Source organism: Balaenoptera borealis (genome assembly GCF_965194805.1).
Source record: "Balaenoptera borealis genome assembly, chromosome: 5".
NCBI classification, from domain to species: Eukaryota; Metazoa; Chordata; class Mammalia; order Artiodactyla; family Balaenopteridae; genus Balaenoptera; species Balaenoptera borealis.
Genome location: NC_138862.1, coordinates 132,982,928 through 132,997,781, shown reverse-complemented (window position 1 = coordinate 132,997,781; position 14,854 = coordinate 132,982,928). Strand labels below are relative to the sequence as shown.

Here is a 14,854-nt window from a genome sequence, read left to right as displayed (position 1 = left end):
GGTGCACTGACAGCTTTCAGGAAGTCATGGTTACTCATTAGAATTTAACTTTTCCAGGCCTTCTCTAGTCATGTTTACAGCAGCATTTAAACTAAATCAGAGTCTTCTGGGGACGGTAAATGGGTGTTGATACTTTTTTCACTCCCTTGAAATAGGGGGGACGTAGAGTAATGTGTAAACTCATAGCACTGTCCAGAACGCTAGCTTCTGGCAGAAGGCAGGATCTGAACTCTCATATGCTGGCAGCACTGTTCCCCTGTTTTTTTTAAAAGCCCTCATTCTGTATATAGATGTTCTATTCTTGTTTTAGTATCCCAAAAGCCTCACTGATCTCAACTCAAGCAATTGACTGGTTGCCCAGGAGCCATTTAAAATAGCTTAATGGCATTTGGTGAGCTGCTTGTTTCTTATATATGATGAGCCACAATCAGATTTATATAAATCATAATTTGGTATGCTTATTTTAGTTATTTTATGTTAGTGAGTGAGTTTTCTGTATATCTCATCTGTTTGGAAAACAACTGCTTCCAGAAGCATACTTAAGAGATTTTGCTTATAAGCTTCCCTTTATATCCGTTAACTTCAGCAACTTAATACTTTTCAAAATTTTGTGGTGAAAACAGTATCCCTAGAAGATTGCCTGAAGGACAGCAATTTTATATAAGTTGAATTTGGCCTCAGGCCTCTCATTGTCCCTGGATACACTCTAAATCAAGGTCTCTCAAGACTGTCTTGGCCTCCACAGTCCTGAAGGACAATGATTTGTTTCCCTTGGCAAATCTCTTTACTTGACAGTTGATTATCAGCTGGAGGAATGGAGAATATCCTGTGCGAGTGGGCTGTGGGGCATGTAAACCAGCATAGTTGGGAAAAGCACCACTTTTTGTGGCCTCCCTTCTACCCCCACTTCTGCTGGAAAGGTGTGGTACTGCTCCATCCTTTAGTTCAGAATCAAGGCTCTTAATATATTCTTGGGTTAATGCAGGCCTTTTTGTCTTTCTGCAGAATTCCTTTTATGAAACCGTAATGTGCATGATGCCATAGATCAGTAATGCTGAGGGGATTGATGTGGTATGATCCTATGAACCTCATTGCTGGGTTTAATGTTGGGGTGTTAGCGGAGGTGTTTATTATCTAATGCCTTACTCTCTTTTCTGAACACCTGCAAGAGAATTTCTCTCTTATTTTAGTATTAGAAATAGTTGTACTCTTGAGCAGCAACCGGTTTATTTTTACCTTAAGAATCATGTAACTGACCATGCGTTCCTCTTCATACTGATGGGTAGAAAACTTTGTGGTCTTTTCAGGTAGACAAGGGAATGTTCATTACACATCTGACATTTTGTTATCCTTATTTTCTCTTTGCCTCATTTTGCCTTTATTTTAAATTATTCTATACACATCATTTTGGTTAGCAGCCTCAACTAAACATTTTTTTCTTTTTAAGAGTAAAACTGGGTAGTAAATGGATGTTGACCATTGTAATTATTTCTGATACTAGGTACTTTAATTTACAAAGGAATGTTCTCTAAATGGAATTTTACTTGCTAATGAGATCAAACTTCTAAAGATAAGTTTCCAATGGTGTGATTAGAAAAGCCTGCGGTGTTTAAATTGAATACTGTAACAGCTCTGAAATGTGACTTAGCTCTTTTCTATATCTAACTTGGTTAAAAGAAGGGACCTCAGCTCAGTGCTCTGTGATGACCTAGATGGGTGGGATGGGGTGGGGGGGAGATCCAAGAGGTAGGGGATATATGTATAAATATAGCTGATTCACGTCGTTGTACAGCAGAAACTAACACAACATTGCAAAGCAATTATAATCTAATTTTTAAAAATCCATCAACAAAAGTTGAAATCTTTTCTCCAATAGAACTCTTGAAGAATAACATTTCTATTTAGGATTTCCCTAAAAAAATTTTTTATAGATTTGCATAAAGGTGACTTAAAATTGTTTCACAAAATATTGTAACCCAAACCTTTGTTAATTGTAAAAGGACATACTGTCTTCAGTTAGCATGAACATTCTTAATTGAATAAACATAAACCTCCAAATGGCTAAAATAAAAATGTTTTTAACAATTTGGATAGTAGCTCTAAATATTTATAATTTTTGGTTGTTTCAGCAGTGACTGATAAGTTAAATGTAACTGTGTTTTATGGTAAACTTAAATATGAATCTAAAAGTATTATTATCTTTCTCTCTAGAGATATAACTGCTATAAGCATCACTGGAGTGATATAAGAAAACCTGTCATTTTGGAAGTAACACCAGGAGGCTTTGACCAAATTAATCCTGCAACCAACAGAGTCCTCTGTTCCTATGACTATAGAAATATTGAAGGCTTTGTAGATCTCTCTGATTATCAAGGAGGGTTTTGTATACTTTATGGAGGATTTAGTAGATTGGTAAGTAGTGTTTTTAAAAAGCCATTTTAAAAGGGACATGACCATTTGAAGGAAAGCAGAGTTAATTTTGAAATTTCCTGAGTCCTCAGGGAGGAAGTATGACATGTATTATGAGTGCAGGCTTTGGTATCAAAGAGACCTGAGCTTGAATCCCAATTTGCAGCTCTATAAAATGAGGAGAGTAATAGGTATGTTATAGGTTTTTGTTTTTTGGATCGAATCAGATAATTTATGTAAAATGCTTAACACAGTGTGTGGCTTAATATTCAATAAATGGTAGTTACAGTTTTATTTTCATTACTATTCATGTCTTACCTGAAGGTTTCTAAACTTTCTTTGAAAAGGTATTTTAAAATCTTTTTTTTAATAGTCTTCTTTCCTTCGCCCAGCTATTTGTAATCTGAAATCTGAATATTCATTGAAACTTCAAATTTGGAATTCATTGCCTGTTTTTGTCTTGAAATTCTGAATTATATGTAAATTTTGGGGTACCGCGGAATGCCCTGTATGTTGGCAGTAGAAGCTGAGCTATAGAAGATGACCATCTTTTTTTTATAAGAAACGTCCTGCCTTCCTTAATTAAACCCCACATCTCAAAGATGAGCATTAAGAGGGTCCACATGGAGAGGCTCAGCTGAACTTACTCTCAAGAATCCTTTCTCTTGAGAATTTTAATTCCTGTAGCTACCTTAATGTCCTGGGAACACTACTTCAAGATTTAGTGTTCTGTAGATAAATTATCCATCCCTGGGTAACAGAGCCAGGGCAAGTCTTTTGGATATACAAGAGGCTAGAGGGTAGCAAAAGGGAAGTAAAAAGAATGGTGGATGGGGTGAACAATCTGATTTACAAAATATGTTAACTCTTCAGAGTTATAGGCCTTTACTCATCCTGGATTTCACTGTTTACCCATATGATGGGTACCATCCTAGTGTCCCTCATCTAGGAATGTGCATGTAGACATTTTGTTACCTCTGAGTCTAGACCCAAAAGGTGAAGGCCCAAAGAGAAAATTAGTTCCTTATTCCACACTAAAGCAACCTAAAGCCTGCTGTCATGGTGCTGTCCAAAGGTTTTTCTCTTCCCTGGGTGGTGGAAATTTATAATGATTAACACCTTGGTGGAAAACATACCTAATTTCAGGAATATGGCCTCACAGATCTTAACAGAATCACAGTAATTCACCAAGCCTTACAACGCATAAGGTAAACATTAAAGATAAGAATTGTGACACTCCTCAATTGCCAACATTTTTTATTGCTTGATGGCATCAAGCACTTTTAAATTTTAATCATCCACTTTCTAAGCATACTGTCTGCCTTTTAAAAGACACTAGCTAAAATGAGACATTCACTACAAATATGAGACCATGACAGATCCATTCACCAAACCTTCATCTGGTACCTTCTGCATCCATAGTGACTAGATACGCTGCTGGGAATAAAATCAGGTTTTAAAACATGATCTGATCCAGTGTTTCTTAGCAGGGTAGTTAGTGGCATTCTGGGCAGGACAGGTCTTTATTGTGTGGGATTCTCCTGCCCTGCCCTTCATGGGATATTAGGCATTTCTGGCCTCCAGGTACCAAATGCAAGTAGCAATATATAATTAACCTTTGTAATACACTCTGGAGGTTGGTTTGTAATATTCATAGGCCAATGACTTGTAAACATTTAAACATTCTTCAAGGTAATCTTGCAAGAAAGTCCACTATATAAAAACAGATGAAGTCAGAGCTACCTTAGTTGAAACTGGGAATCCTGTCCACATAGTACCCACGCCCTGACTGGACTTAGCTGGGGTCCCTGGGGCCTCTTTTGGAAGCCCCAGAGTGCTGTTTTCCACGCGGTGATGAGAACCAGACTCTGAGAAGTTAGGAGATAATTTCCATTCAATGATTATTTTGCAAGCCTATCTCAGACTTTGTGATTTTAATTTAATAACAGTATTTCAGCCACAACACACTGCTTATTTACTTCTGATAAGATCTACCTTTTTTTGCTAGAAGTGCTCCTTCAGTCACTTTCCTATGAGTTGATTTCACTATGTCACATTTTAGTTATTTCAACCCTGACTTTTTAAATTTCAAAATTTATGCAGCATTTATTTGCATCAGAACAAAGAGAAGAAATTATCAAAAGTGCAATAGATCATGCTGGCAACTATATAGGTATTTCATTGCGGATCAGAAAAGAACCTTTAGAATTTGAGCAATATTTGAATCTTCGCTTTGGGAAATACAGCACTGATGAATCCATCACATCTTTAGCGGAGTTTGTAGTCCAAAAAATATCACCTAGACATTCGGTAAGCCCATGTGTTAAAAGTAAAAATTTGTTCATCTGATTTTGACATTTTTCTTCAATAATTTTTTAATATGTATCAATTTTGTTTGAAGGAACCTATAAAAAGAATTCTAGCACTTACAGAAACATGTTTAGTGGAACGTGATCCAGCAACCTATAATATTGCAACATTGAAGCCCTTAGGAGAAGTAAGTTTCACCAATATTAGCTTAAATGAGATTTCTCCCTGTTGATAAATTAGAATAATTTTCTATTTTAATATTTTTTAATGCCTAAAGAATAGGAAACAGGAAGAATCTGTATTTAATTCTTCATTATATTTACTGATCTTAGAACAATGAATATTGCAAAATTTATTTTCCGAGTATACAATGAAAACTTTTTATTTGGTATTGTGTGAAAATTTGAATGAGACTTTTAAGTGGCTCTTAAAGTCTGATACTATAAACAAGTTACATCTTTAAATATTGACTTTTGTCAGCTAAATGATGTGTAGTTTTTCTAATGAAATACTGTAAAACTAAACATCTTTCATGGAACTTGTGTTTTATTTTCCTTAGGTATTTGCATTGGTTTGTGACTCAGAAAACCCACAACTTTTTACCATTGAATTTATAAAGGGCCAAATACGGAAATACTCTTCAACAGAGAGGTATTTTTTTAAATTCATCTAGCTTTTAATATCCTAGTATGTGCAAGGCAAAGTGCTTCATTAAAGTGCTTAATTACATAAGTTACATTAAAATTATGTAACTTAGGAAAAGACAGCTCTATTCTGTTGCATATGTAAAATGTCCTTCATTTAGTTTTCAAGTTTCTAAAGAGTATAAAAATGGTGACTTGATTTTAAATGAAAGGATGAAAAATAAAGTGTATTTCTGAAACTTACACTTTTAAAGTATTTAAAAATAGCACCTTTCACTTTCATTCTTAAATTGTTTGGATAATGGCAGCAAGTTACTTTAATATAAATATACTCAATGAAACTAACACAGCATTGTAAATCAGCTATAACTGTGTGCAGGTTTTGTGTGGATGTAAGTTTTAAACTCCTTTAGGTGAACACAAAGGAATGTAATCACTGGATCATATGGTAAGAGGATGTTGAGTTTTGTAAGAACTGCCAAACTGTCTTCCAAAAGTGGCTGTACCATTGTGCATTCCAACCATTTTGCATTCCAACCAGCAGTGAATGAGAGTTCCTGTTGTTCCACATCCTCATCAGCATTTGGTGGTGTCAGTGTTCCAGATTTTGGCCATTCTAATACTGGTGTTATGGTATCTTGTTGTTTAAATTAGCATTTTCCTGATGTCGTATGATGTAGAGCACCTTTTCATGTGTTTTTTTGCTGTCTGCATATCTTCTTTGGTGAGGTCTCTGTTAAGGACTTTGGATCATTTTTTAATTGGATTGTTTTTCTTATTGTTGAATTTTAAGAGTTCTTTGTATATTTTGGGTAATAGTCCTTTATCAGATATGTCTTTTGTAAATATTTTCTCCCAAATGTGGCTTGTCTTTTCATTCTCTTGATGAAGTTTCTTGAAAAAGTAAAACTGTAGAGACAGAAGGAGATAAATGGTTGCCTTGGGGTGATGGAAGTGTACAAAAACTGGTTTGTGATAATGATTGCACAACTGTACAAATTTACTAAAAATTACCAGACTGTACGTTTTAATTGAATGAATTTTGTAATTTGTAAGTTATACCTCAGCAAAACTGTTAAAAATAATCTTAAAATTAAAAAAACAAGAGGAAAACGTTAAAGATCCATTCCTTTAGTAACTCGTACGTGGTATGTAACAGCAAAGTGAAGAGCTAGTATTGGAATGTCAGGTTCTCTCCTAATGTTCTCTCCTAATGTTCTCCTAATGTTCTCACCACTGTTCTTTTTAGCTTCTCTTGTACCCAGAGTGCCCCTCTGAGCAGGTAACCTGCTAAAGGGCCTATGCTGCCTTCTACATCAAAATTTTCCTAAATTATCAATCCTAAAAGCTTTATATTTTTAACCTTGCTTAGAGATTCCTTATTAGCAAGTTTGCTGGATGGAGTAAGAGCCTCTGGTAACAGAGATGTTTGTGTAAAAATGACATCAACTCATAAAGGTCAACGATGGGGGTTACTCAGCATGCCTGTCGATGAAGAGGTAGAGAGCCTTCATCTCAGATTCTTGGCTACACCTCCAAGTAAGTATTGATTTAAATGTAATTGCATTTCCATCCATCTACTTAACAATAATTTAAGAAATATAATGCAAATCTCTAAATCTTTTTGAACATTTCATCTCCTTACAGATGGCAACTTTGCAGATGCTGTATTCAGGTTCAACGCTAATATTTCGTATAGCGGAGTTCTCCATGCAGTGACGCAGGATGTAAGATAAATTGTATCATAATATGTTCATTGTCATTAACTTTTGGTATGGAAACTTTTTTGAAATATCCTTCCTTACCTAGGGTCTCTTCTCAGAAAACAAAGAAAAACTGATCAATAATGCCATAACGGCATTATTGTCCCAAGAGGGGGATGTTGTTGCTTCAAATGCAGAACTTGAGAGTCAGTTCCAGGCTGTGAGGAGGCTTGTGGCTTCCAAAGCTGGTTTTCTAGCCTTTACTCAGCTTCCAAAGTAAGTTGCCTTAATTTTTTTCTTCAGAGAATTTGAACAACTCAAAATAGCAAATAATCAACAATTTATACCTCTTTATATCTGAGTAAAACCTGATGACCTTTTAATATGGTGATATAGTAGTTTCTATTCATGAGAAATAAAAAAGGAAGGTGAATGGAAATGATATTTCTGACTTATTTATCCATTCACCCGTGATATTACTGACTCTGTTTTAGTGAATTTGAATGGGAAATTATATGCCTTTTAGTTTTAATTAAGCTTAAAAAAAATCTTCCCCTTGAAAGAAAAAAATTATTATGATAACTGATATGTTCCAGAGATGGGATTCAGAATATGTAATTGCTATAGTAATGCAATAGAAACTTAAGATGACTTATATTATATTTTAATAATAAAATAATAGAATAATGCTCAGGCATTGCTACTATATGCTGTTGTTTTGTTCCCCAAGGTTTCGGGAGCGTCTAGGAGTGAAGGTAGTAAAAGCACTCAAGAGGAGCAACAATGGAGTAATCCATGCAGCCGTTGATATGCTCTGTGCCCTCATGTGTGTAAGTACTAGTGTTTTTCTTAAGTAAACTGATTTTGTTTAAGTTGACTGATGGTTTAAACTTCCACAAATCCAGATTTTCATTGTACCAATTAAATTCAGTGTTTCTATATTTCCTAACTTGCTCTCATAGCCATCTACTTATTCAAATAAACATTTGTTTAACATAGCCTATAAACTAGGCACCATGCTATGTACTAGAAATACAAAGATGTTAAGGCAGAGTTACTTCCTTGAAATTGCTAACAGTCTAGTAAGGTAGGCATATGTATACAATATAAAGTAGTAGAGGCCATGGGATCCATAAAAAGCAGCACTTAATTTTAGTTTTGTGATGAGGAGAAGATAAAAGATTCTAAGCCAGTCTTTCTGGAAGACATTACCTTGATCTGAATCTTGAAAGGCAGGCAGGTATTTTCTAGCTGTGAGAAGACTTTCCTAGGAGGAAGGAATAGCGTGTGCAAAAGCATATTTGGGAAGCAGCAAATAATTGAATATGACTGGATCATAACCTATGTATGGGGGCACATGGGATTCGGAGTTATAGCTAGAGATGTATGCAGAGACAGCCATAAAAAGCCTTTTGTATCAGACAGAGAAGCAAGATTTTTGTATGCTTTAGTAAGGAACAACTGAAGGATTTTTCAACAGGAGTTCTAACATACCATGTTTGAATTTTAGAAAGCTCATGGATGGTATGTGGAGTGTAGATTAAAGGTCAAGTTAGAGGCAGGTAGAGCAAATTATCATGTAAGACATGAGATGCTGAGGTAGGATAGGCTAAAGAAGGCACATTTGAAAGCTGTTTGAGAGGTAAAAATCTAACTTGCTGACAGCTTGTTGGGGGGAAAAGCAGCTGTTCAATATAACTTTCAAGTTTCTGATTTATCTCAATTTTGTGTAGAGTATATGAGACTTTATTCCTTATATTAAGTGTTTTTAGGCAGACTTTGTGGTATACAGTAAACATAAGTAATCACTTGTTTAAAACCTTGCATTTATTCCCCAAAGTGGATTTTATTATCTTTACTACAAATAATTCCATTAAAGAATTAGTGAGGGTCTTCCCTGGTGATCCAGTGGTTAAGACTCCGTGCTCCCAATTCAGGGGGTCTGGGGTCGATCCCTGGTCAGGGAACTAGATCCCACACACTGCAACTAAGAGTTCGCATGCCGCAACCAGAGATCCCGCATGCCGCAATGAAGACCCTGCATGCAGCAACGAAGATCCCGCATGCCGCAACTAAGACCCCGCATGCTGCAACTAAGACCCGATGCAGCCAAATAAATAAACAAATAAATATTTAAAAATAATAATAATAAAAAAAGAATTAGTGGAATAATTAGAACATAAAATAACAGTAGTGTGAAGTAAACACGTTGAGACCTCATTAAAAGTTAGGTGTTTGCTGTGTATTTTACATGAATTATCTCATTTGAACTTCATAATAGTCCAGTGAGGTAAGTACTGTTATTCCCACTTTATAGCTGAGGAAAATGAAACTAAGAGAGCTAAAGTAATTTAACTGTATCTAAGCTTGGTTATAGTCAGTAGCAGAATTAGGATTTGATCTTTACTCTTAACTGTCATGCTGGAATCCTTTTTATGCTCTTAGTTTATTCCAGCAGTCAAAAGAGAATCATCTTGAGACAGGAAGTATTTACTGCTAATTTTAGTACTTACTTTTAAATGCTAAGTTTTATCATTTCAAATTTATATTACAAAATTGGGGGAGGGAGAATGGATGTCATTTGCTTTTTAAGAAGGAGATCTGTGACTTTTTCTCTCAAAATTACCTTGTGCAGTACTATCTACAGTTACTTGTTAGGCAGATCATCCACGAAGTCTCATCAGACCCAGGAGAAATTATCACTTCTGCCCTCTTATCACGAGATTCCTTTCTGCCTTAAATTTTAAAGGCTGTGGTTTTTAGTTCTTTCAGTGTTCAATGAGTACTCTTTATAAATGACTTTTGTGTGATGCCACTGCTTATGAATTATCACTGTTTTTAATCAATAGCCCATGCATGATGACTATGACTTAAGACAAGAACAGCTAAACAAAGCTTCTCTTCTCTCTTCAAAGAAGTTTCTGGAAAACTTACTGGAGAAATTTAATTCCCATGTGGTAAGTTATAATTAAATTTGTCTTAATGAGAGATACCATACATATTGAAAGGTATTCTGTAAGTACAGCAGGGACAGTTTTTTGTTTTGTTTTTAAATTGTGGCCCTCAACTTTTGGTCAGTATTGGTTTAGCTTGGTCATTAATAATAAAATATTTTGTTTTAGGACTATATACATTTATCTGGAAAGGATAAGTTGCAAAGCCTTAAAATCAGTTATATCCCAGATTTTTGCTTTTTTTCTCTCTTTAAAAATGTCATTATGAAACAAATTGCTTAAAAAAAAACTAAGCCAAATCTTTGTTCCTCAGTCATTAGTAAGTTTTGGAGATGGGCAGTATATAACATCTAGAAGGAATATGAACAAATTGCCAGAGTTTTGCAAGTGTTGTCAAAGATTGCTTTTTATACAAATACACATTAACCTTAGTTATATATGTTTGAAGAGTCTTGGTTTTTCTCTTGAAATTTGACTGAATTTTAATTATTTTCCCTTTGAGATATGGTAAGCACTGTGGATTGATACATTAGTAAAACAAGTACTGCTTCCAGTAGTACTCGTGTTAAGAGTACTTTGAAACTCATGTAGGGAAATTAAATGTTTACTTCTAACATATAGAATAACAGAAAGAAACCCATTACTGCTATGTTTTAAGTGAAGCTTTCTGTCCTAAGCCAAGGCAATATGTTACTTTGTTTCAGGATCATGGGACTGGTGCCCTAGTTATTAGTTCGCTCTTGGACTTCCTTACTTTTGCCCTCTGTGCTCCATATAGTGAGACAACAGAAGGGCAGCAGTTTGATATGCTCTTGGAGATGGTAGCATCCAATGGAAGAACACTTTTTAAACTCTTTCAGGTGAGAACTTATACTTTTATCAGATAACAACTAATCTGAGAGAACCACTTTTTGGGTCAGTTTGTTTTTAAAATAGTACATGTATGCTTCTGTGGTAATATAAATAAATATAGCCTAAGTACATTGTCATATAAGGACATTTAATTCCATGAATTTCTTTGTGTTTCACATAGAGCTCTGTTGATAGCCTTTGACCACTATTTGACTCTGTTGCCCATCTTTTCCATCTTAGAAGTAGTGAAAAACTCATTTTTTTCTGTGGTAGACCCAAAGTTCCCTTTTGTAGTTTTTTGTAGTTCCCTACAAAATTTCCAAATAATAAGATGAGCTTTAGCAGGGCTGTTCGTAAGCAATTGAAAATATTTATTTCATATAATACCATAATATTTATTATGTACATGTGTGTATATGATATTTATATTTATATTTTATATTTATATTATAAATGTCGATTTCTATTATTTTAATACCATAATTATTTGATATCATTCCAGTAAGTAGAATATATATTCAAATAAGTGCCAGCTGTTTTCTACTACTATAGACTCTTTGTTTTAAGTATGTGTGAAGCTATATTGTAAGAATACCTAACATTTTAAAACCAAACTGTGAACTGACTTTGAGATGTAGCCTTTACTAATTTTATGGCTTATGCCTTGCATAAAATTGTGTATCCCTCTTAAGAGCAACAGCTAAATATGTTGGGATAAGAGTCTTTTATTCTATGATACTTTTTTCTCCCTATTTTGAAGCATCCTTCCATGGCAATTATAAAGGGAGCTGGATTGGTTATGAAGGCAATAATAGAGGTGAGAGAACAATTTTGAAATGTTAAACTTACTTGAATGTTGATTGGCTATTTTAACTTGGGCTGACAAAATTAAGTCTTTTATGGAAAATATGCAGTTTTTCTGGGTAAGAAAAGTAATTTTAAATCCTTAGATTAGTTTTAAACTAGTTGCAGAAACAGTCCTCAATAATAAACTAAGAATTTAAAGTTCTTAAGTAAGTGGATTTAGAGCAAATGAATCTTTCTGGTCCTCCATTATTTGTTTGTTTTACTTTAAAAGAAAAGTTAGCATTCTTTCTCTCTTCCTCTTTTTTGGGGATGGTGGTGGTGATGGTATTGAAACTTTAGGTACTGAGTTTATATGGAAATCTGTTAATGGAGTTAGTTTGTAGCCAAGTAGTATCAAATAAGTATGGTAAGAAAAAGTTCCTCATATTAACCTGCATATGTAATTAAGCTCTAGAGATCAGGACATAATATTGGTGGACATGAGCTATTGCTTCTCCAGGATTGTTGCTTTAGCCTTATATGTTTTTTGGAAGATGAGATGGGGCTATGAATGTGAACTTACATACTGTATGTTTACAATATCAGTCTAATGACTTTTGAATTCTTGTATTCTTTCGTTGTCATAGTAATAATTTGGTTAAAATGTAAGAGTGTTTGCTCCTTTCATCAAGAAATTCTGCCATTATAGCTCATAAATCTAACAAGTAGCTAAATAATAAGCACAGAATTAGTATACTCTTAAGCAGCTATTAAAAAAATTATATATAGACATTAGATTGATTGGAACATCAAAGTTTATATGCATTTTTAGTGTATACATGCAGCTAAAGGCTAATTTTCCCCCTCCAGCTAATGGGTTTTATGCTCAATATTAGCTTCCAAAGTAAGTACCACATCTCTCACGTACAGAGCTTGAAGTAACCAGGGACAGTTAGGACCGTGAGACCATACAAAAGTATTTTCCTGACCTTGATCCACTAATATATTGCCATTCATTCAGAAATATTTAATGAGTGGCAGGTATAACCAAAAAGCCAACTTTGACTTCAGTGCAAGCCACACGTATCAGATTCGTAGCCAGTGACTACAGCCAATGTCTGTGTAAGGAAGGCTCTATTTATTTACACTGAAATCCTGGCAAGTATCTTAAATTATTGTTTTCTGATTGCAAAAGCAGTATATGATCTTTTAAGAAACATTGGGTTGTTTAGAAAAAAAACAAAGAAATAAATCACCTATATTTTTACCATCCAGAGACAACTGCTATTAGTATTTTGGTAAATTTCCTCTTAGACCATGTTCAAAATTATATATGTACATATACATACTATATATATTTTATATACATACTACATGTTCATTTGTGTCAAAATGATATATGTACGTATTCATACTGTGTGTATATTTGTATACTTACTGCATATTCAGTTATTCTATTTACTTGTACTTTTTTCAATAACGTGAGCATTTTTACTTTTCGACAGGTTGTCTTAAATATCACACTGCTTGCTATTCATAATTCTATGATTACCTTTGATTAATAGTTCTATCTGTCCTACCCTTTTGTCAAAGTGAGTCTAAATAAGCAGAGTGACATCAGAATAGAAAGAACTACCTCAACATCACATCATTCTTTAAAAAAGATAAAGAATTGTATTCACCATGAAAATGAATATATCTTTAATAACAAAAGCAAACCAGGTTTGCAGATGCCTTTGGTAGGAATTGCTGATTTCTGTGAGTCACCTCTCCCTTTCATTGGCTGATATTATATATACTTAGGGAATGAACCTAATTTTAATATTAAGCAAAGTTTAATTCATAAGATAAATTTATCTGGGAACATTTAAACCTCATTCCAAAGGCAAATAATATTTTTTAAGTAACTTGTACTACTGTTCACCTATGTTATTTTTGGATAATTGAAGTGGCATTTTAAATTTTTATTATATTGTATACTGAATAATTTTATCTAGAGATGTAAAATTAGTTTTACAAAATCAGGATAGCTTGCTGTAGATTGTTGCTTTAGGGATCATCTTACCCTTTTTCCAAAGGAAGGTGACAAAGAAATTGCTACAAAAATGCAGGAGCTTGCCCTAAGTGAAGGTGCCTTACCTCGACATTTGCATACTGCGATGTTCACAATAAGCTCAGATCAAAGGATGCTTACAAATAGGTAGGTTAAATTTAATTTGCTATAAGTTAACTTGCTGTTTAGAGAAGGGGTTCAGATATTATGTAAAACAAACAGAAGAAGTCTTTGGATTGCACAAATGTTTCATTTTCTTTTGATTCACTTAGTTCTTTTCCTTTCCTTATGGAAGGATTTTACCCAAATGATCATTGTCCCTATCCCTGCATAACTTGGGAGGAAAAAAAATAAAACTGCTTTTTTTCCCCCCACTCTCTGCTTATCAGGCTCTATACCCATAGTCATGGGACTGGAACATGGAAAAGAGTGCCTAGTAGTTTATGGAACTAGAGCCACATGTCCCCAGGGTTTTTCTCCTTGTATTTCCTCCTGGCCATCTTGCATGTAGATGACCCACCTAGTCAATTTTCAAATAACTTTGGTCAGTTAGGTACTCTAAGAATAAAGAAAACTTTAATATCTAACCAGCCTAACCTAAGCCTATCCTAAATCTCTTGTAGTTAAACAATTTTCCCTTTGGCAAGTCTTTTTTTTTTTTTTATAATAATCCTTCAAATATGAGGAAACACATAAATCTGTTTACTCCAGGCTGTATGAATTCCAGCCCTTTTAATTTTCTTTATAATTCCCGACATGTGATCCTTTCCTATATCCTTAGCATACCGTATTATTACTCATGACTCATATTAGTTAAAAATATATATATAATAAATGTTTTAATCATGTTCTTTTTGACTTTTTGAAATAACATAAATTGCTGACTTAGGCTTACTTTGTTATGGAAATATAAATTTCATTTCTTTATCACCTGTGTTCGGTTATTGGATGTTGTAGTATGCTGCCCTGCCAATAGTTTTCTGCTGTTTATACTATTATAAGAAGCTATCTGCATCCCTTACTTGTAAATGTTAGTCACAAAAGTAGTCTTCTGTGTTGCTTGTAAGGATAAAAAGATATAAAAGGAAGGTTATTTCCTTGGTCTACTGCCTTATTAGCAATGCTAAGCACCATCTTTTGTTA

The 14,854-nt window shown here is 34.2% G+C and overlaps 1 protein-coding gene across 10 annotated transcripts in view; it reads left to right on the top strand.

Moving 5' to 3' along the window:
* DNAJC13 (DnaJ heat shock protein family (Hsp40) member C13) overlaps positions 1-14,854 on the top strand; it is a 122,896-nt gene that overhangs the window by 40,010 nt on the left and 68,032 nt on the right. For all 10 annotated transcript variants that reach the window (XR_014244815.1, XR_014244816.1, XR_014244817.1 and 7 more), the window contains 12 exons: positions 2,212-2,412; positions 4,513-4,719; positions 4,811-4,906; positions 5,279-5,370; positions 6,736-6,902; positions 7,011-7,090; positions 7,173-7,342; positions 7,797-7,896; positions 9,916-10,023; positions 10,725-10,880; positions 11,633-11,689; positions 13,737-13,858. Coding sequence is in view for 7 of the 10 variants with exons in the window: in XM_082392609.1 (XP_082248735.1) it covers positions 2,212-2,412; positions 4,513-4,719; positions 4,811-4,906; positions 5,279-5,370; positions 6,736-6,902; positions 7,011-7,090; positions 7,173-7,342; positions 7,797-7,896; positions 9,916-10,023; positions 10,725-10,880; positions 11,633-11,689; positions 13,737-13,858 (1,556 nt within the window). In the remaining 3 variants the exon portion in view is untranslated. The remainder of the gene's footprint in view (positions 1-2,211; positions 2,413-4,512; positions 4,720-4,810; positions 4,907-5,278; positions 5,371-6,735; positions 6,903-7,010; positions 7,091-7,172; positions 7,343-7,796; positions 7,897-9,915; positions 10,024-10,724; positions 10,881-11,632; positions 11,690-13,736; positions 13,859-14,854) is intronic.